At 40.5% G+C, this 24102-nt stretch overlaps 1 protein-coding gene across 1 annotated transcript in view; it reads left to right on the forward strand.

Moving 5' to 3' along the window:
• Window positions 1–3756: 3756 nt before the first annotated feature.
• The window catches only part of LOC128250677 (uncharacterized), a 37021-nt gene continuing 16675 nt past the window's right edge, over window positions 3757–24102 (forward strand). Inside the window, exons 1-3 of the mRNA XM_089342123.1 lie at window positions 3757–4014; window positions 14973–15024; window positions 20348–22451. Of these exons, the coding sequence (XP_089198249.1) occupies window positions 3987–4014; window positions 14973–15024; window positions 20348–22451 (2184 nt within the window). The 5' untranslated portion in view covers window positions 3757–3986. The remainder of the gene's footprint in view (window positions 4015–14972; window positions 15025–20347; window positions 22452–24102) is intronic.

The following is a 24102-nucleotide window of genomic DNA, read 5'->3' on the forward strand; positions in this document are numbered from 1 at the left end:
ATATTGAGGCTGAAGAGCGGAATAGGGTAACTTCATACCCTTAACCGTGAAACGTCGTACCCAATTAACTAAAGGCAGGTTTGTTTTTGCTTTTCTCTTCTGTTTTTTTGTTCTGTGTGTGCCATAAATATCGCCATCCGTTAGAGAAAAAATTTGTAGTTTGGAATTAGTAGTTCTTTGACTGCTATTTCTAAATTCTCAGTATGTTGGAGAAGCAACTCATGCTAATCCCTGTATATTTATGATTATATATATATATATATATATACATACATAGTAATAATAACAATAATCTTTGGGTGGAATTTATAAACATATAATGCATCGTTATGTGTGTTTCCATGAATCACATGTCTCTTAAGATCACAGTCTGTATTCCTGGCATGATTACAATGTACTCCTTAGTATCCATGTGCATTGGGTGCATCATCTTCATGGAATCATTTCTTCAAGTGATATAACATTAATGGATGTTTACCAGAAGGGTGTTAATCCCTTTTGATCAGTGTGAAGGTTGGTTGAGTTATGCAGGTGTTTCTGTGTGTTTGGTGGGAAAGAGGGGAAGGGGATGGAAAGAGAGGAAGGAATGGTAGTTATATGGGGAAGGAGGTGTGTGTGTGTGGTGATGTTCAACTTCTTTTGCTATTCAGTCTGCAGATGCCAATGATGGGTAACACATTCCTTTGTCCGATCTCATTTAAGGCATGACTATCTTCAATGAATTCCGCTTCCTTCAGACTTCAGACAGGTGGATCCTGCTAATTACATTGTTTCTGAAGAAGGGAGGAATGGTCATTGTGGAATGTCTTTGGTCGTAGGTCTACTCAATCAGGGCAGACCTGGGGCTGAACAAAAACAGCAAAATCGATCGAAGGAAGTAATGTGAGAAGGGACTGAATACAGAAACTATCAAAACATAGTCTTTTAGAACGGAGATTATCCCCAATTATTTAAATAAAGCTAATCATAGAGAAAGGACAAATAATAGAAATAACACAGAACAATTACACTGTGAACACAATTTTTGTCCTTGGGTAGCAACTGTTATTTACTATTTGCTTACCCCTAGAAAGAATGGAAAATACCTAATATTTCCTTCAAACTTTGCTTTTATACAAAAACCAAACAATCCCTCTCAACACATGGTTATGATGCTCCCCCACTTCTGCTCCTGATCAGAGATGTACATAGTGTCAGCCACTAAGGGACATGCTCAAGTTGTTAAAGCCAAGCAACTGACAAGTAGTTCTGTGGTGTTGAACAACATATTTGCTATAATGATATTTCTGCTTCAGCAACTCAGCTCTGAATCTGTCTGAACGTAATGGAAAATAGGTCAGTTTCAAAGCATTGATGTCCAGGTCACAAAAGCAAAGTTTGAAGGGAATAGCAGTCAATTCCTTCGATTTCTAGATAGAAGCAAATAGGAAATAACACTGACCAAAGACAAAAACAAATTTAATTTTGTTACACAGTGTTATAGGTCCATGCCTGTGATACCTGCTTAATTCAATATTTCCACTTAGTCTTTGCGAGCCTTTAGCAGACAAAACTGACAATGTTGCAAGTATCAGAGCAGACCCCACTGTCTTCCAAGTTTCTACTTTATACCAACATTTTCTTTTTGCAGGTGTCCAGGTAGGGTTTTAGATCCATAAGTATCAGAGCAGACCCCACTGTCTTCCAGGTTTCTACTTTATACCAACATTTTCTTTTTGCAGGTGTCCAGGTAGGGTTTTAGATCCATCAATGACACCAGTCTGGGAGGACTTGTTGTAAAGGCTGTGAACACTGCCATTCCTCCTTTCATAAACTTATACCACCACCACCACCACCACCACCACCACCACCACCACCACTCAGTTTTGGCATGGTTTCTACTGAGGGATACCCTTCCTAACACTGACTACTTTACAGAGTGGACTGGATGAACTTTGTCATGGAACCGACTCTAAAGAAGTTGTCATGTCTTTTTGCAAGACTAGTGAATCTTATTATTCACATGTTGCATATGCACCTCTCCCTCCCATGCACATTTATGGAAGATTTGAGAAAGAAGCCCATCATATATGTGTGTTTGTCCCTCAGTGGTGCTTGGCAACTGGTGATGGCTTGTTTACATCCTCATAACTTAGCAGTTTGGCAAAAGAGACCAATTGAATAAGTACCAGGCTTAAGAATAAGTACTGGGGCTGATTTGTTTGACTAAAAATTCTTCAAGGTGGTGCATCCCAGCACAGTTGCAGTCTAATGACTGAAAGAGGTAAAAGATAAAAGATCCAAAATTTCTTCTCCTTTTTGTTGGGTGGGGTCAGATTAATATTTTTTTAAAATAACATCGCAGGTTATGGTAATGTAAAAATATAAAGTATTCTTTTGTTTTATGATCACGACATCATTTTTCAGTCTTAGACATTACTACTCTATCCAGAGCCAGCACAAAGTAGTGTGGGGCCCAAGTAGAGAATTTACAGTGGGGCCCTCTACTTTACAAAAGCTGAAGATTGATGTTTTATGCTTCTTGTAATACGTCAATCTCAGCCAAAAAGCGTTGAGTGTTTGAGACTCCACCATTAACCACAATGATATACTAAAAATTTATCATAACATACTCCACTTGAGTGTGTGCATGGGGCCCTCTTTTGGCGCAGGGCCTACTTTGAAGAAGCCTAGTTTGAACAAAACTACTTGGCTTAAACCAGCCCTGCTTTATTTTGCCATTTTCTGCATTATAAACAAGAATATTAATAGACCATTGAATTAAAACAATTTCTTTCACTTTATTCCATAACAAACGTGTTACATTAGAATTATTTTTTGTTTCTGATGTAACTAATTGGTGATCGGATACTTAATAATCTGATAACACTGTGCATTATCAGTTACCTCAGATTCAATGTGTGAACTAAGAACATTTTTTTTTAATGGACAGTAAAACCCTATACATTGAGCTGATGCGCAACTTTTTCGTATTAGAAATTTCCGTTTCAGAAACATTTTGAAAATTTTCAAACAAAAAAAAAAGTGGCGATCTTTCGGAGAAAGTATATCAAATCTGAAAGTATTTGTTCGGTAATTTCCAGAAAATGTTTTTATTTCTTTATTTTTTTCAGTTGAATCGCTTCTTTTTGTATTTTCTGGCTATGTATGTGTTTATGTATTTATGTATGTATGTGTTTATGTGTGTGTGTGTGTATGTACGTTTGAGTATGTAAATATATGTATATATAAGTTTATGTGCATGTACGTATATATGTGTTATGCGTGCGCATGTATATTTGAATAAGTGTTATACGTGCGTGAATGTATATTTGTGTATGTGTTATACATACACAAAAATACTTGCGCATATAAACACATACAAACTTACACAATACACAAACATAAACAATGCAACTGAAAGAAATATTAAAGAATAAAATTTTGTTAGGAAATTGTTGAACGAATACTTTCAGTTTAATATACTTTCTCCGAAAGATCGCAAAAAAAAGTTAAGAATTGAAAGCTGAAAAGTTTTTTCGTAAAACATCTAAATTACGGCAAAGAAATTACGGGATGCAAATCCTGGTGGGAAGGATTCCCCCGTATATACAACTGAAAAACTTAGGATTTTTGGTATCCCAGATAATTTTAGACTCTATTTTATCGACATTTCAAATAATCGATTTATGAATCAATCAATAAATAAATTTTTAAAAATATTGTTTGACAGGTTTGTTTGTATTTACGACACTGTTCCCAATAACGGCTTTAATCAGCCAATAAAAGAACCGCGTCATTTTTGAACTTAGTTGTGGAGTCTTGAATTTTGTATACAGCATATACATAGGTGTATAGATATAAAAACTTTATATACACAGCTTAACAGGGCTGTATTCTTATATATTTCTATCTCTATACGTATGTATTAAATATCTGTGTATTTATAAATACAGTCTGTAGGATACTTTAAGTAATTAGGCGTCTACTATTTATATTTCTAAACGATGGATTGGTCAGATCTAGAATATGGAGGTAAGAAAACATTCATATATTTCTGTTGCAAGTTATTAATATACTAACACAAAACAAGACACTATATAAGAAAGCCGTACAGGCATTCCTAATATATATATATAGATAGATAAGGATAATTTTCGTGAAGCATTGTGGATGTATAACTTAAGCGAGCTAGTGTGTGTCTCAATAGCCATTAGAGATTTCCTAGCGCTGCCAACTTTTCAACCCAGGGTGGTGAATTGTTTTGTTTTTTCTTTTTTTTTCTCTCTATTTTTTCAATTGTTCTGTATTTAAAACTCACAATGTTTAAAATTATTTGAATACGCTACTTAAGACTTCCTTTTGTATCCCCTCCCCCATAATTGTTTTTTTAATTATTAGACATAGTGGAAAATTTATTTTCTGCCATGTCTTACTATAATGATGAGAAAGTCAAAAATTGAGAATTTCTATTAAAAAAAAACTTCATTTCTGTATTATGTATATTCATGTCCCAATTTGCCTAACGTTAAGGCCTAAATTGTAACTCTGAAATTTGCCTTCTGAAACTTATGACCTTCCAAAGTCGGGGCGGGGGGTACAACTCTAGTTATGCCGTTATTTTAAAAGAATTTCTTGAAAAATATTTTTTCATAAGATTATCAGTTTGCGTGGGAAAAATATTATGTCAATTGAATTTATTTCGCAAAAGGAGTCACTCGTTGAGAGTGAAAAGATTTTCAGCGGTTGCCGAAGTGGCAACCGAAAATATCGAAATTGACATAAACAAGCTCGGTGAGCTGTTTAAAAGAATGAAACAGGAGGGTGGTGATGTATGGCATAACTACAGGGTTTTACCCCCCAGACTTTGGGAGGTCATATGCCTGTATGGCATAACTACAGGGTTTTACCCCCCCCCCCAGACTTTGGGAGGTCATAACTTTCAGAAAAATGAATATTTTTTAATGAAATTTTCTATGCATATAGTATTTACTATGTAGAATCCGAATATACAAAACTTTCCGGTGAAAGTGTTTTGGAATGGGGGTGGGGGACAATTTTCGGAAATTCCAACGGAGTCCACTTAAATTCTTCTTAACTTCCAGGAAAATTAATATTTTTTCGTGAAATTTTCTACAAATATACCTTGATGTATGTACATTTCGAGCATGTAGGAATTTTGAAGGAAACAACTGCAGGTTATTTTTGAGAAGCGTTCCCCACTCGGTGGTGTTTTGGAGCAAGTCGTCCATATTTGTTTCATTTTTCTCTATGTGCGTATGTGCATCCGTAGATTTCTAGACAGTAAAGAGAAGCCGTCATAAGAAAACTTTCGTTAAAAATAACATGCACACGATTTTTTTTTTCTCAATAGAAGTAAATTCCAAAGTAAACGTTTCTAGTAGAGAAGTAGAAGAGAACAGGAGCAAAAATAGGAATATACACGCACGGTTAAATATAGAAACTATCACAGTGTCGCTTCCCGAAGAATTTTAAAATGTTAGCTTTCCGAAACTTTTTTTTCAATCGTGCAAAAACACGAAGATTAAGAATAAACAGAAAAAGTACACAAATATATTTTACACACCTGTCGTATACGTCGGTTTTGTTTTTTACACTTAAAGTGTAAAAAACAAAACCGACGTATACGACAGGTGTGTAAAATATATTTGTGTACTTTTTCTGTTTATTCTTAATCTTCGTGTTTTTGCACGATTGAAAAAAAAGTTTCGGAAAGCTAACATTTTAAAATTCTTCGGGAAGCGACACTGTGATAGTTTCTATATTTAACCGTGCGTGTATATTCCTATTTTTGCTCCTGTTCTCTTCTACTTCTCTACTAGAAACGTTTACTTTGGAATTTACTTCTATTGAGAAAAAAAAAATCGTGTGCATGTTATTTTTAACGAAAGTTTTCTTATGACGGCTTCTCTTTACTGTCTAGAAATCTACGGATGCACATACGCACATAGAGAAAAATGAAACAAATATGGACGACTTGCTCCAAAACACCACCGAGTGGGGAACGCTTCTCAAAAATAACCTGCAGTTGTTTCCTTCAAAATTCCTACATGCTCGAAATGTACATACATCAAGGTATATTTGTAGAAAATTTCACGAAAAAATATTAATTTTCCTGGAAGTTAAGAAGAATTTAAGTGGACTCCGTTGGAATTTCCGAAAATTGTCCCCCACCTCCATTCCAAAACACTTTCACCGGAAAGTTTTGTATATTCGGATTCTACATAGTAAATACTATATGCATAGAAAATTTCATTAAAAAATATTCATTTTTCTGAAAGTTATGACCTCCCAAAGTCTGGGGGGGGGGGGGGTAAAACCCTGTAGTTATGCAAAAATATCACCCTCAGCTTCGGTTATTAATACGGAGAAACGGACCGTGATATTTAAAACCTTTTGTCCAAAAGACAAAAGGTTTAAACATTTTGAAAAAGATACCATCGAAAAATGCCTGTCCCCGATTTGGAGAGACATAGTTTATATCGCTAGGGGACGGGCATATGGAGTAGTAGAGGTTCGTTTCTCAGGGGAAGAAGTGGCCCGAGGGCACTCGGTGTGTCCCCTAAAAACGAAAGAGGTGATACTTCTTCCGACCTACATGGGTTGCAGAACATCAAGAGTAAAAATATCAGAAGTACCACCAGAAGTCGATTACAAGTTTCATGCTCTTCCCCGCAATATTGGCTCGGAAGAAGCATCAACATCCTTATTCAGGGGACACAAGAAGACCTTCAAGATCTTCCCGAAAGGGTGCTCGTGGGCGAGAATGTGGCCCTGAAGGTACAGGTCGAGGGCAGAAAGCCCACCTGTTATGCCTGCGGCAAAAAGGGCCGCATTCAAGTGGATTGTCCTGAGGTAAAGAAAAGAAGAGAAGCAGCACAGACACCAGGCCCTTCAGAAAACCCCCCAAAAAACCCCATCCTCACAAATTCATTGACCCCGACACTAACAAAAGATCCCACTCCCTCTGTTTCGGTGCCTACCCCACAACAAACTGGAAAAATTACCCAGTCCCCACATACACAAACCTGCACACTACCAAAACCCCCTACCCCTGTGATAATTGCGGCGCCACCTGAACTCAATATAACTCCCCCAGAAAACGATATGGCGACATTAGAGAGGGAGTTTAGAACTGTGGAAAAAAATAGGAAAAAAAGAACACATGAACTGTCCACGTCCACATCTCCTACAAAAAATAAAAACAACACAGACAAGACACCACAGACACCCAAAAATCCCGCCCGGTTGACCCCCCCCCCCCCCCAAAAGGAAAAAAAATTATGATGATGACATGAAAAGCGAACTTGTGTTGATCGAGTTTGATACGAGAGACTCCTATATCAGGGGCGTAGCGTTGCCACACCACACTACAAGACTTTATAAACAACTGGAGGGACATAAGCAAAGATGTGCCTGGATTGGTGAAGAAACATTCAGGCAGCTGAAGGCTTGGCACCCGGAATCAATCAGGAAATTGGACAAGTTGCCAAAATACTTAGAGAAGGAGGAAAGGGGAGGGGCTGACGAGCGCATGGCGAGATCGGCGCCAACCTCTCCAGTAAAACATAAGTAGAACCTTTTCTTCTTTCAAATGGCCTCTCTTAACATTGGATGTTTAAATGTGCGTGGTCTGTGTTCAAAGTGGAAGCAGGCATGTTTCCTCGACGACCTCAGATCGCACGATATACATGTGATGGTTGCTACAGAGATTAAGCTGGACAGTCTACGGACCTTCTCGCCTCTCCTGAATGGCTATGAGAAAATCATGTCTCCTGGCCAGACCGGGGGATGAGGGGGTGTAGTGGTACTGATCCACAATGGCTTGGCTATGCAGACAAGTACAGTCTATGTGGACCCTGAAGGTGGGCTGGTCGTCCTTGATGTGACATACATCAGTAAGGCCTTCAGGCTGATCGGACTCTATGCACCATGCGCTAGAGGTTTCCAAACTGACTTTTATCGGCGACTAGAGGGCTTTCTCGTGACGTCGAAGACATTAGTAGTGTTAGGGGACTTCAATGCTATTGTTGACGCTCGCATCGATAGCGTCGGCTCGATTGATAGAAAAGTGAACTCACGCCTCGTCGATCTGCTTAAGCGATTTCAGCTGTCAGATCGTTACAGGCTTGAACATCCGAACGTGCCAGAGTGGACCTGGATGAGTGGCGACGGAAGGTTCAAGTCTTATCTAGATAGGATAGTAATAAGAATTATAGATAAGCCTAATTTTACTTGTCCACAACGGTTAAGTGTAGGTTGGATGTAGATAGTACAACTAGTAGAGGACCCGGTTACTAGAAGCTGAACAAGACTATTTTGACTTGTGAGGCATACCTTAGTCGGATTAAGGAGTTAGTACAGAGAGCGTTAACCGGTACCGTGGTTAATAACCGGTGGTGGTTCGCCCTCAAAAGAGCCATTCGTTTCGAGTCTATTAGGTTTAGCAAACAGCTAAGACTAGATAGGACTAGAGTAGAAGGGCAGCTAGTTAAGAACTTAGAAGAGGCGCTGAGGTTGGGCTCTGCATCCCACATTCTGGCAGCGAGAACGGCATTGGACCGTCGCCACAAAGCCAAACATGAGGGGTGTAGAGTCCAGGCTAAAGTGAGAGCATTGGGCCGTGAGGGAATTAACATTGCCAGATGGGCCTGCACGGTAGAAACCCAGCGTGGCAACGACGCCACAATAAGGTCTCTTGTTATCGAAAAAGGACGCACGGTCAAGGAACGGGATGAGATGTGCAAGTCGCTTCAAGAGCACTTTGCCGAGTTGTTCGGGAAGGGTGGGACGCTTGATCATGGTGAGGCCCTCAGGGACTTCCTGTCTGGCGGCGCGCGTCTCTCGGCAAGGAAGGCTGAGTGCTGTGAAGGGCCAATCACAGCCGAGGAGGTGATCGAGGTGCTGGGCGAATGCCCCGGGGACAAGTCGCCGAGTCTCGATGGTCTGCCCTATGAATTTTATAAAAGTATGCCAGACTTGTTCGGGCACCTACTGTTCAGCGTTTACGCCAACTGGCAGCAGAATAGGAGAATTCCCAAGTCTGCGAGCTGGGGGGCAGTGACGTTGATCAGAAAGGACCCGAGCAAGGGGAACGAGATAGGGAACTTTAGGCCCATAACTCTGTTAAACACAGAGTTAAAGATTTTGGCCAAGGTGCTAACGAAAAGGTTGACGCGGGTCGTGGGCAAACTTGTTTGGGAAGCACAAACTTGTGCTATCCCGGGCAGGTCGATCCACAACAATCTTCACCTTATACGCTACTCCTTAGAGAGGGTAAGGAAACTTTCTGGCTTAGCAGGAGGGGCACTGGTGCATTTAGACCAGTCTAAGGCGTTTGATAGGGTCGACCATCGGTACTTAGCGGCGGTCCTCGAGAAGGCTGGCCTAGGCCCGACCTTCCGTGGTTGGATTGCTGCTTTGTACAGCGACATCGAGTCTGTCGTCAAGGTGAACAGGTTCTTTTCGAAACCATTCAGGATCGAGTGTTCAGTTCGTCAGGGGTGTCCCCTATCCTCGCTTCTGTATGTGTTGGCTCTGGAGCCATTGCTGCGGAAGGTGGAGGCACGAAGGGGTGCTCCGCTTGATCTATGGTGTGGAAGGAGAGCTACAGTCTACGCGGATGACATCTCCATCATCGTGGCGGACGAAGGCCAGATTCCAGTGGTGGAAAAGGCCATCAAAAGTTACGAGGCGGTGGCAGGAGCAAAGGTCAACAAGGACAAGTCGGTCGGTTTGCAACTCAGCACCTGGAGGGGCAAGCCGATGGCGTCCAATAACGTTGTGGGGCGTTGGACGCAAGGTCCTGTTAAGTTGCTCGGAGTCTGGATAGGTTCAGACCTCCAGATAGAGAAAAATTGGAGCGAGGTGGCCAGCAAGGTGACTGCTCTAACCCAAACCTGGTCTGGATGGGTGTTATCCTTGCTAGGAAGGGCGGAGGTGGTGCAGATGTTTATAGCATCAGAAATTACCTACCGTCTGACCATGGTGCCTTGCCCTGATTTGTGGCTGAACAAGTTGGAGAGAATCCTTTTCTGCTTTTTGTGGAAAGGAGGAAAACCACTTGTAAAGCGCTCTGTCTGCTGCCAGAAACCGCTAAAGGGTGGGCTAGGGATGCCTTGGCTGAGGATGCGAAAATTCACATTAAGGTTGAGGCACCTCTGGCTTTACCTGGATGGAGAACAGGTGTGGTCACCGCACGTTTGGTTCTTCCTCCCCAAGTTAGTGTCCCTAACGAACATTGGTACATGGATTAAGCAGAGACCTAAGCTGGGAGACTGGCATTTGGAGTGCCACCAGGCGCTCCAGCTACTCTCTCGGGCGGGCAATGCCAGCAGCAGGAGTTCCACCGCAGATTTTTATAGCGGGTTAGTGGAATCTATGTCAGAAGACGCCTTGGGGGAGGCCCTAGGCTACAATGAAAGTTAGTTGGTCAGCCTGTTTAGGAGAACGTTCGGGCCGAGGTATCTGGATAATTACCAGAAATCCCTGGCTTGGCAATGTTTCCGAGCGGCATTACCTGTTCGCAACATGCTGTCAAGGCACGGAAGTGCCGTCTCACCGACATGCCCGAGATGTGAGCAAGATAGGGAAAGCGTTTTGCATGCATTCGTGGAGTGTTCGGAGTTGTCGGGACTGATAGCTTTTGCAGAACAACTGTTGTCAGTGATGGGAAGAGTACAGCTATCAGCTGAGTCTATCATCGAGACTGTACCACCTCCTTTCCTTAACAGGGAAAGGAAGGCCTGTTTTTTCTGCGTAGTAGCCATACTGAAAGAAACAGTATGGAAGACGCATGTGAAAGGTATAGTGACAGGTACCTTTGTCTCTGGCCAGGGGTTGGTTAACTTTTTCAGTTACCATCTCAGTAGTAAGATCAGAAAACAAGGTCAGTATACAGTTTAAGACCTGGTCACGAAAACAAACAAAAAAAAACAGCCTATGTGTGTAAAAAAAAAAAAGGAATTTGTAGAAAATGAGGGGCTAATGCAGTTTTGCACCTCACCTTAAAAAATGCATTTTTTGGGGGAAAAAATTGGTTAATATACGTTGGTTTTGTTTTAAAGGTAAACGGTCCTGATAGAAGCAAGCACGATATACAATATGTTTGTATTCATTCAGAAAGAAAAATTTCATGGGACTTCGTTCATGTGTATCCGCCTGCAGGTGTGTGGGTGTGGTGGTGGTGGGGACTACGCAAGAAAACCATTTATGGAAAGGTATTGATAAAAATTCTATAAAAATGTTATCTTTATATGCGATATTTGCAATTCTCCACATAAATGGTAGGAAAGTGGGTATTGAAATTAAAGTTTTAACGTTTTGGGGAACATACTCTCTCTTCTCATTAAATATTGAAAAAGAGAGAAAATGTATGAGTCAATGAATATGTGTTATAGGTGTGATTTATGAAAACGTGTGTGGAGGCGCAATTGCCCAGTGGTTAGGGCAGCGGATCGCGGTCGTAGGATCGCGATTTCGATTCCCAGACCGGGCGTTGTGAGTGTTTATTGAGCGAAAATACCTAAAAGCTCCACGAGGCTCCGGCAGGGGATGGTGGCGAACCCTGCTGTACTCTTTCACCATAACTTTCTCTCACTCTTACTTCCTGTTCCTGTTGTACCTGTAATTCAAAGAGGTCAGCCTTGTCGCACTGTGTCACGCTGAATATCCCCCGAGGCCTACGTTAAAGGTACACGTGTCTGTGGAGTGCTCAGCCACTTGCACGTTAATTTCATGAGCAGGCTGTTCCGTTGATCGGATCAACTGGAACCCTCGACGTCGTAAGCGACGGAGTGCCAACAACATGAAAACGTGTGGTGTTGTATTGTTTTTGTTACCTGCAAATAAGTGTTGTGTGTGTTTTAAAAGATACTAATTAAATCATTTTTGTGTGTAGTCTTCCACGTCTTCAGGTACATGGATATAATGTTGCAGCCTCCACAAGAAACTTATGAAGTCACTGGGTGGGTGATGAGACAGCCCGTAAGAAAAAGAAACCGAGCAACATACTGCCTCGTTCCAGGTCGAATAATGCTCTTCTTGACTGTTCCCCATAAACACTCAATATTTTGTGTGAACAGATGGATTGATGGGATCAACAAAATGCTATGGTTCACTTGATAGTGCATACAGCCCAGGTTGTTGAGGTTACTATAGGAACGCCAACAGTCTCTATAAATAATTGACCCCTGTTTGACATAACGGGTTATGAGTGCAGTCAGTCCCAGCATCTCGTCTGTCGGCCTCACCACATTCGGTTAACAGTGGAACCATGAATGCCTTCTTAACTGTTCCAGTCTGCCAAAAAGCTCAACTGTTTTCACAATCCTGCTGCGTTGGTATTTCCGATGGACCAAAACTGTCTTGTCAATTTCTACTTCAACTCCCGGTCCTCTGATAACAGTTTCGTGGTTTTCTGCCCAAAACGGGCAGGCCTCTGAACAGAAAGACCACCAATCTATGGAGGTTTTATGGCAGCATCCAAGGTTTCCCTCTATTGATTTGTGCGACCAAGCTGCGCTATGGAAGTGGTTCACAAATAATCAAAACTTTCCAAGGCGGAAGATGGACACCTTCTAGAAAGGGGTCCTTTAATGTAGATATGGAGTATCCACATTCCCTTCTAGATTGTCCATGTCGTCACATCACCTTATGGCAGCACCATATGTTTGTCCCTTGGTGCAAGATGCAAGGGGTATTGCAGTTCAGACAATCCCGTGTACGCAGCAGGAGGCCATGTTTGGCTAAAAAGGCAATAGCGGCATCATCATTGCCATGGAAACAGTGTGCCTTCATATAGACTGACATTGCAAGAGTTGCAAAGAGCCATGCTGTTGTATCAAGTCTTCAAATTCAAGGGTGTGTAACAGTTGTTGCAGATGTGCAAGACAAACAAAGATAGGTGATCGAAGTTGTAAAGAAATATCTTTTTACCATAACTTAATATAATGCCATGCCTCAACAGGCAGGTGTGATATAATTGAAAGAAAGAGCATGCGAGGTTAAGAATGTTAATTTTGGCTTGTATGTGTATACATGTTCTTGTAGTAGTAAATCATAGTGATAGCATAATGTTGTAAGAGAAAAGAAATTGAGCTAGTGAAAGTTACAGAGTGGAGGGACGTTGTGTCTCGTAGTTGGCTGGTTGTAACCTTTCTCTTGGCTGTTTCTCCTTTGTAGCTGACAGCTTGTGGGCATGACTCCACTGATGCTCACTCTCACTAATTGATTTTGCCTTACCAAATTCTAGTATTTATAACCATGCAAAACCAGTCAGAAAGAGAGACATATTGTTGAGAACAATAGATTTCGTTGGTGGTACCTGTTATCTCAGTTCTAACTTTTGGTGGCCTAGAAGAGGTTAGACAGGTCAATTGGCAAAGACATTATTCTGCTGAGCGAAGGCATCTGGCAAATGTAATTGCTGTCACTCACAACAAAACTCTTGTTTTACCGTTCTGTTGAACTGCCAAGTGAAATTGGGTGATCAAGGATTGAATCCACACTATGCCTGCATGAAGGTCACTAACAGGTGTAAATGAAATGTGAATAAATATTAGTGTGAATCGTGATTCTTTCACTTGTAGTGTGATATTTGTAGGGCAATCTTTTGTTTTTTTTTTCTATAAGGTGACTGCATTCAGTAAATTTCGTAAATTCACCGAACCAGCATTTAAAACCCATGCCAGTGGCACCATCCAAACATGGCTGATGCCAGTACCCCCTGACTGGCCCCCTTGCCGGTGGTACGTAAAAAGCACTATCCGAGCGTGATCGATGCCAGGCCGCCTGATTGGCTCCTGTGCCGGTGGCATGTGAAAAGTATTCACTACACTCTGAGTGGTTGGCGTTTGGAAGGCCATCCAGCTGTAGAAACATTGCCAGACCAGATTGGAGCGTGGTGCAGCTGCTGGCTCTTCAGACCTCGTCAAACCATCCAACCCATGCCAGCATGGAAAACGGACGTTAAACGATGATGATGATGATTTTCTGTCATTTATATGGAGAATTGCAAACATGGCATATAAAGATAACATATTTTTATAGAATTTTTATCAATACCATTCCATAAATGGTTTTCTTGCGCCCTCCCCATCACAACCACAGCCACACACCTACAGGTGGATACACATGAATGAAGTCCCATTAAGTTTTTACTCTTTCTGAATGAAGAACACAAACATATTGTATCTCATGTTTGCTTCTATCTGGACCATTTACTTTTAACGCAAAAAAGCAAAACTGATGTATACGACAGGTATGTAAAACATATTTCAGTGTATTTCTTCTGTTCATTCGCACACAAACACACAAGCCATTCATCTTATATTTCAAAAATCTGGTGCCAGATTTTGATTCAGCACCCCAAAATTTGCTAAAAAAATCATTGATAAACCTTGTGCCAGAAAATGTGTTAACCAGTATAATGATAATTTCAATTTTTGGTACAAGGTCAGCAATTTTGGTGGAGGGGCTAAGTTGATTACATCAACCCCAGTGCTCAACTGGTACTTATTTTATTGACCCCAAAAGAATGAAAGTCAAAGTCAGCCTCAGTGGAATTAGAACTTGGAACATAAAGACAGATGAAATGCCACTAACATGCTAATGATTCTGCCAACTCGCTGCCTTAGCACTGTAGACTATTGGTTTCAAATTTTGGCACAAGGCCAGAAATTTCAGGGCAGTGGGTAAGTCAATTACATCATCCACAGTGATACTCAACTGATACTCATTTTTTCAACTTATAGCAGAATTTGAACTCAGAAAATAAGGAGCCAGATGAAATACCTCTAAGCATTTTCTTTGATGGGGCAATGACTCTGCCAACTCATAATAGTTTCTTAGGCACAAGAGGGGTTTGTTAGTATTACTGACCCCATTACTTGACTGTTATGAGGGAATGCAAATAAGAATAATAATGTATACTCATGCATGTGTAATATCTCTTTCCTCTCTCCGTATTTCAGACATTGTCCCAATTGATGAGGAGGTATTTGACTTCGATATTGAATCTGACAGGTGAGTCTATTTATTACACTTATTGTTTGTAATTTACCAAGCGTCTTTAAATGGTGAGCTGGTGGGTGAGTAGTTAAAATGTATTGAGTTGATGTAATCTCAGTAACTTTTACAATATATTGATCCCTGCTTCTTAGCTTAGTTGAAATTTGCTACTGGCTAAAGAAAAGTAGCTGAGTGTGTAGGAAGTGGGTATAAGGTGAACTATGAGAGACACAAGATGCACAGTGACAGAGGTAAGATGCACATTGGGGTGGATACAGTGATTAACAAAAGAGGTGCTGACTGATAAAATCAATACATATATCGTAGTAAATTATCCATTTAAAAAAAAAAATTTTAATTAGTAAAAGGAGAGCTCGGGTTGAAAAGGCCTGCTGCCTTTTCAAGATACAGTGGTGCAATGGATGTGGCCGATGTACCAGTTTGACCATTTGCAGGACAATATGTGAAGGAAAAATATGAGATGGGGAGGAAGGGAACTGAGGATCTGCTATGACTGTTTGCATCTTTGTGAAATCTGCAAAAGGCACCTAAGAACAAGGCAGTGCTTTTTAAAACAGGCAGTATGTTATGCCTACAAATTGAACAAGATATGGAAGTAAAAAAACAAAACAAAAGGGAGCCGTTGGACATTATCATGAAACCAGTACATTACAAGAGGAAAGATGAAGGAATTTGGATTGTGACATGTGTCAGAATGAATGATAAGTTTCAGAAGAGTAAGAGGAACAGTGTAAGTCGTTTGGTAGAAAGTGGTAAATACTACTTCTTTGGAAAAAGGTGTAAACATGGCTCTGTGGTTAAGCAGTTTGCTTTGCAACTGTGTAATTCCAGGCTCAATCCTCTTGGGCAAGTTTCTTTTATCTTGGCTTCAGTTTGCCCAATATCTTGTGAGTGGAATTTGATACATGGAAACTGTAGAATCCCATATAATACATACACAAGGGTTGGCTAAAAGGTTCATAGGCTAACCAAGACACTTTCATGGAGTATGACCAAATGAAGTTTATTTTTCAACGTAGTCTTCCTTGCATTCCACACTGCATCAGTATTGCATCGATATTGCAGATGCTTGGATCCCGTTGGTGAAGAAGCCTTCATCCTGTTAGTCAAAAAATGTCATCAACAGCAGAGACATGACATTATTATCATTGTGATACTGGTTGCCAACCAACTGTTTTTTCATGTTGGGGAACAGATGATAGTCAGATGGGGTCAAATCAGGAGGTGGGGTGGTCAATCAGTTCAAAGCCACAATCACACAGCAGCCATTGAAACAAAGGACTTGTATGCTGGAGCAACAAGATCCAATTTGTCAGTTTTCTTGGTCATTTGGTCTTGATAGCCTTTCATAACTGTCTCAGCAAGTTGGCATAGTACTATCCATTGATGTGGTCAGCCTGGTGTGCTTTTGATCAGGTATCCTAAGACATGGCACCCACCAAACAGAAACCTTCATTATGCCAAGTTCATTGTGTAGAGTATTCTCCACTCTCTTACAGGATATGCTAATAGCATTGGCTGCAGTGAATACGATCAAGGTTTTCCTTGGTGGAGGCAGTTGCCGGACATCCAGACCTTCGGTCATCTTCAAGAACCTCTGTTCCCATCCTAAATTCAGCTTCCTACTTTTGCACTGTTGACAAAGCTGGAGTGTCAGCTATCTACTAATGTAGCAACCATGTTATCACGAATGTTCTTGGGGAGCTAAACCCTTTTTCTGCAGGTACTTGATAACGCCATGATGCCAAATTTTGTCCATTTTAAAGAGAAGTTGCTACTAGTTGCTTTGGAAGTCTTCTTTGAACAGTCAGTTTATCTAGTAAAAAAAACTATGCAGTTATTAAGATTTGAAATCAATGTATGCGAAATTTCAGTTCTAGCATCACTCCTTCATAGTCAACCTGTGAACTTTTCAGCCCACCCTCTTATACATGATTATGATCAGAAAAGCTAATTGGAATGTAAGCTAACTCAGATTTTAAAAAATACATGGAATAAAATATTTGTGTATTAATACATCACAATTTTATAATGTGTTAATTTAATATACTCCAAAACATCGAGTATAGAGAAAGATCTAAGCCAAAGTGGTAGTTGTGCAATTAAAGACAGTTGCACAGGTTGTGCGTGCTGGTCTGACATGTAAATGGTTAGTATACATATACAGGGATATGTGCATGCACACACACACACACACACACACACACACACACACAATGTATGGTTTTTTTTTTTTTTTTTTTCTCCCAGTAATTTTCTTGGATCAGATGAAATTCATTGAGGCAGATCTTTTTTACATTTGATATATTTCCGTATGGACAAACATATTTTATGGACACTGCTTGTATGACAGCACCCTTCGTTCACAACTATTACATGATGCCAAGACAAGGAGACAGTCACACACAAGCATAAGGCAGGCTTCTTTCAGTTTGTCTACCAAATTCATTCACAAGGCTTAGACTTGCCCACAGTGCCATGCAGTCAGACTGAATCCAAAACCATGTGGTTGGGAAGCAAACTGTGTAACCATGTAGCAATAGAGAAAAACATTTGATCTTTGTCATGTATTTCATAGTTTTTGGCTGCTCTACCTGTCACCAGCTACTTTATAGCATACACTGGATGTTATCATACCACCATGCACTGGGACATGTGGCAATTTGCTGTACTTGAGAAGCCATGTCAAGCTAAGTAAAACTGCAGCCATCCATACATAGCGGCATGTCTTTTATGGCCATGTCCCTGCTCTCTCTCCCAGCTGAGAAGTCTTTGTCTTGCAGGTGCCAGTGCCACATAAAATGCACTTGCACTGGTGCCACATAAAATCCACTCATGTTGGTGCACCTATACCGGTGCTATATAAAAAACACCCAGTACACACTGTAAAGTGGTTGGCATTAGGAAAGACATCCAGCCCTAGAAACCATGCAACAACAGACAACTAGAGATTGGCTAGCTCCTTTCAAATCATCCAACCTATGCCAGCATGGAAAATGGATGTTAAATGATGATGGTGATGCAACAGTATGCTACCATACCATCAGCATGAAAGAGCTGCCTGTGCCAAGATGAACCCATTTCTTACCATATTCCTGTTGAAATACATTACTTTTGTTTTAATTGATTTTAAAACTTATGAAGATTAAGTAAAATAGTTTTATTATTAAGCTGGTGTTTGGAACATTATTTAACATCAAATTTTGATGAACGCTTTAAGTTATTTTTGAAAAAACAAGCTTGTACCAAAAAATCTGGAGCAGTCTCAGACATGGGGTGGGGGTAATAAACGGTTTAAATAATAAATTCAATTTAAATGTTGCTAATAAATACATATATATATATATGAAGAGGTACCCAAAGATAACCGGAAACGTTCTCTGTAGGACAAGTTAATTGTAGTTCAAGCTTCTGCCGCTAGAAGCCACTTGATGCGACCCTCAGGCATCAGTCTGCTGACCAACATCTGAGGGTGTCATTCTGCCATGTGGTGCATCTTCGTTTTGCAGTGCTTCTTCCCAATTTGTCAATTTTTGTGATGGCTGAAACAAAGGAACAGCGTGCTTCCATGAAATTCTGTTTCCTGCCAGGGAAAATGGTGGCCAAAACAGTTGTCATACTTCAAACAACTTACGAGGATGCTGCCATGAGCGAAATACAAGTTTATAAGTGTTTTTCATGCTTTAGGAAATGGTCCCTTGTCGCTTGAAGACCAACCTTGTTCAGGGCAACCATCAACCTCCCAAACGAATGAAAACATGAAAATTCATGAACTGATCTTGGAAGACCGTCACTGAACAACTGACGAACTTGTTGATATGATATGACCTGACAAGGATCAGTCCTCAGCCTCCTCTTGTTCATCATAGTCCTCCAGGCAATAACAGGAATTTAAGACTGGTTGCTCCCGGGAGCTTCTCAAAGCTGATGACCTTGTTCTTGTAGCTGAATCATTACCAGAACTAGAGAAGAAATTTCAGGTGTGGAAGCAAGGTCTGAAATCAAAGGGCCTTAGAGTTAACCTAGCAAAAACCAAAGTCTTAGTAAGTAGGAAGGCGGACAAACCACAAATCTCTTCAGGTAGATGGCCCTGCTCGATATGTAGGAAAGGCATAGGTAGAAACTCCATAAGATGCACCTAGTGCAAGCTATTGATACATCAGAGGCGCAGCAATATCATGGAAAGATTAACTGGGAAAATAGTTTTTGTGTGGAGGTGCACAGGTAAAATAAACACTGAATATGTGCAGAAAATGGGCTACATTGACTGCCTGTGGGGTAAGCTAGTAGTTGTTGACAACTTCCATTATTTAGGTGACCAAGTCAGTAGCAGAGGTGGATGCTCCGAGAGCATAGCTGCAAGAATAAGAATAGGCTGGACAAAGTTTAGAGAGCTCCTACCGCTAATAACAAAGAGCCTCAGAATGACAGGCAGACTGTATGGTGCTTGTGTGTGAACAGCTACGCTACACAGCAGTGAAACATGGACTGTGACTGCTGAGGACATGTACAGGCTCAAAAAAAATGAAGCTAGTTTGCTTTGTTGGATGTGTGATGTCAGTGTGCAAGTGTCTTAAGAGAAGAGGCATCAGGTGTAATGTGCAAGAGAGATGACTGTGCCGATAGTCATGTGATGCGTATGGATGAGGACAACTGTGTAAAGAAGTGCCAATCTCTAACTGTGGAGAGAACTTGTGGTAGAGGTAGACCCAGGAAGACATGAGATGAGGTGGTGAAGCATGATCTTCGAACATTGGCCTCACAGAGGCAATGACTAGTGACCGAGACCTTTGGCGATATGCCATGCTTGAGAAGACCCATCAAGCCAAGTGAAATTGTAGTCATGGCTGATGCTGGTGTCATGTAACTGGCACCTGTGCTGGTGGTATGTAAAAGGCATCATTCGAGTGTTGGGCCTCATGGAGGCAATGTGGCCAATGCCAGTGTCATGTAAATGGCACCCATCCCAGTGGCACATAAAAAGCACCATACAAGCATTGGGCTTCACAGAGGCAAGGTGGTTGATGCTGGTGGCACGTAAAAGCGCCCATTACACTCTTGCAGTGGTTGGCATTAGGAAGGGCATCCAGCTGTAGAAAACCATGCCTAATCAGACTGGATCCTGGTGTAGCTTGCCAGCTCTGGCCAAACCATCCAACCCATACCAGCATGGTAAATGGATGTCAGAGGATGATGATGATGATGACACACACACACACACACTCACTCACTCACACTCAAAAGTAACAATATTTAAATCTAACTAAAAATGAGTATTCATAATAACTTTTTTTAAAAAATGTTTTTTGTTTTTCAGTGATGATGAGGTATTCTTTGGAGATGTTGGGTTTACAGAGAAATGTGTAGCACATGAAGTAGATAGCATGTGCAATGCTGAGCCCCTGCCTGAACTTACAGATGAACAATGGAAAGAGATGGAGAAAGAAGCATACAAAGTGGTTGCTGCGATCCGCGAGAGTCAAGAGAAATGTAATAGTTCCCTTACTGAGGTCCCTTCCATTGATACAACTAGTTTGTCACAGAGCACCGGGTTAAAACGAAAGCTGCAGCTCTTGAATGAAAACTCAATTAAACAATCACCTCTTCTGGACATTACAAACTACAGTGATACAAGATTGAATAAATCTTCAATCGTAAATAGTAAATTCGATGAAAATGTCTTGGATTCTTCCATTTTCAAAATGAGTAGCTCATGTGATGAACATCTAGGTTTAGTGAAACCAGTGTGTTTGAACTTTGATGACATAGAACCTTCTCCTAAAAAAATCCGCTGCTTTAATGCTTTCATGTCACCAGGTAAAAATCTTCCATTGCTTATAAATGAAACCTGCGAGGGTCTGTATATGAATAGTCCCACAGCCAAGGATGCAATTCCTTTTGATTTTAAGCTAAATGAAGCTGACCTTGAAAATTCTATTAAAACAACCAGGCATAAATCTCGGCATCTGAATCAGGGAAGACCTGTCAATAAAAGAACTCCTATTAAAGTAAAAGAACCACGTACTCCAGAGAGTTTTACAAAAATAAGTTCCAGTACACCAGTCGATGAAGTTAAACGCTCTCGTAACAGTATCCTAAATGTATCGTTCACAGTGGACAGAGATGAGAGCTTCTTGAAAAAGCTTGGCGATTCAGATTTACTGAAAAATACAAAAACTTCTTTGCCCAGATCATTCATTGTTGACAGTGAGAAACCACTGTTAAACAAGTCGTTCACTGTTGACTGTAAGAAACCACAACTAAATGAGTCGTTTACTGTTAAAAACCAGACACCATCATTAAATGAGTCGTTTACTGTTAGAAACAAGACACCACTATTAAATGAGTCGTATACCGTTAGAAACAAGACACCACAATTAAATGAGTTGTTTACTGTTAGAAACAAGACACCACTATTAAATGAGTCGTTTACTGTTAGAAACAAGACACCACAATTAAATGAGTCGTTTGCTGTTAGAAACAAGACACCACAATTAAATGAGTCGTTTACTGTTAGAAACAAGACACCACAATTAAATGAGTCGTTTACTGTTAGAAACAAGACACCACAATTAAATGAGTCGTTTACTGTTAGAAACAAGACACCACAATTAAATGAGTCGTTTACTGTTAGAAACAAGACACCACAATTAAATGAGTCATTTACTGTTAGAAACAAGACACCACAATTAGATGAGTCGTTTACTGTTAGAAACAAGACACCACAATTAGATGAGTCGTTTACCGTTAGAAACAAGACACCACAATTAAATGAGCCGTCTACTGTTAAAAATAAAACACCAGTGTTAAATACTTCATTTACAGTAGAAAGTGAACACTCATTGCCAAACAAGTCAATTACTATTGGAGGTAATGAAACAATTTCAAATGAGCCCTTGACAAAAGGAAGGAAATCAAATATACGAAAATCTTCCCAAACAGCAAATGTAATGGGTCCCATGAGCAGGATCTCGACAAGTAAATCCTCTACTAAGATAAAGGGTAATACCATATCTGATCAACAGAACTTGCAAGACAAATCTATATCTAAAAGCAAAAATAACCCAGGGAAAAATCCTGTGAGAACTGTTCCAACAACTACTTCAAGGAAAAGACCCTTGGATTCCCCTAGACAAAGTTTAAGATATTCCAAGGTAGATACAAAAACCAAAAGTGATCAAAAGAGTTTTGTTTTGGGAAATAATGTTACCTCTAAGTTAACCCAAGCTGTTCCTTCTAAACCGTTATACATTGCGAAAAAACCAGACATCTCATTTAACAAATCTTTAAACATTCCCAAAGATGAGAATGGAATGGTAAAATTCCAAGAAAAGTCCAGTGGTGTTGTCAAGAAAACGAAATCAAGTTTGCAACTTCCTCACAACAGAGTCCTAAAGAAACCTGCAAAAGGCTCCACAACTGTAAGTTTTTTTTTCTTTTCTTTTTTTTATAAAGCTTTAGGCACAGGTGTAGCCCTGTAGTTAAGTTTACTTCCCACTCATGTGGTTTTGGGTTCAGCCCCATAGCACAGCACCTTGTGCAAGTATCTTCTACTATAGCTCTGGGGTGAGTAGATTTAGACAGAAATTATATATAGTTACACACACACACACACACACACACACACACACACACACACACACACACACATATATAATTGAGAGAGAGACAGAAGATGGAATATACAAGAATCTTGATTGATAACTACAATCTTTTCAACCCATCTAGTATTGATACAGCACAACTGGTTTAGGTTATCTTTTGGTGTAGGTTATCTTTTGGTGTAGATGTCTTCAAGTGGTATTTCATCAAATTAAATTCTCTTTTGCAGAACTTATTACTGCATGTTTAATTCTTAGGCTTCATAGATAGAAATGGCAAATTGATAGTTTTTTTGTTTTATTGTGTGTGTATATATATAGTGTATTATTGTATATTTGTTTCTTTTTGTATCTGATCTTTGTCATTGATCTTCTAAAGAATGAAGCAGTATCTGTCATTTTTTTAAAGTGCAAAAAATATTTTGAGTTATTTTAAAATTTTTAATAGAAGTAACAAGTAATAACAAATAAAAGTAATATGAAGTTCAAGAAGTAAACATGCAGTAATAAGTCATGTGAAACAGAATTTACTTTGAAATCACTGAGGAGACAACCTAAACCATTTGTGCAGTATCCCACCCATGAGGAATCAATGCTTGTAGTGATCAAAATGATTGTAGTGATCAATAAAGATTCTTGTATATTCCATCTCCAGTCTCTCTCATTAATTACATACCCAACAAACAAAGAGCCAGCAAACTACCAGGTGTATACTGTATACCATATGATTTATCATCTAACTAAATGTGTATATATATATATATATCATCATCATCATCATCATCGTTTAACGTCCGCTTTCCATGCTAGCATGGGTTGGACGATTTGACTGAGGACTGGTGAAACCGGATGGCAACACCAGGCTCCAGTCTGATTTGGCAGAGTTTCTACAGCTGGATGCCCTTCCTAACGCCAACCACTCAGAGAGTGTAGTGGGTGCTTTTACGTGTCACCCGCACGAAAACGGCCACGCTCGAAATGGTATCTTTTATGTGCCACCCGCACAAGCCAGTCCAGGGGCACTGGCAACGATCTCGCTCGAAAATCCTACAGGAGCCAGTCAGGCGGTACTGGCAACGGCCACGCTCAAAATGGTGCATCTCATGTGCCACCCGCACAAGAACCAGTCCAGGGGCACTGGCAACGATCTTACTTGGTGTCGGGTCTTCTCACGCACAGCCCATTTCCAAAGGTCTCGGTCCGTAGTCATCGCCTCGGTGAGGCCCAATGTACGAAGGTCTTGCCTCACCACCTCAGCCCAGGTCTTCCTGGGCCTACCTCTTCCACGGGTTCCCTCAACTGTTAGGGTGTGGCACTTTTTCACGCAGCTATCCTCCTCCATTCTCACCACATGTCCATACCAGCGCAATCGTCTCTCTTGCACGCCACAACTGATGCTTCTAATGTTCAGCTTTTCTCTCAAGATACTTACACTCTGACGGGTATTCACATTGACATTACACATCCAACG

This window comes from Octopus bimaculoides, chromosome 25, assembly GCF_046866305.1.
Source record: "Octopus bimaculoides isolate indiv1 chromosome 25, ASM4686630v1, whole genome shotgun sequence".
NCBI lineage: Eukaryota > Metazoa > Mollusca > Cephalopoda > Octopoda > Octopodidae > Octopus > Octopus bimaculoides.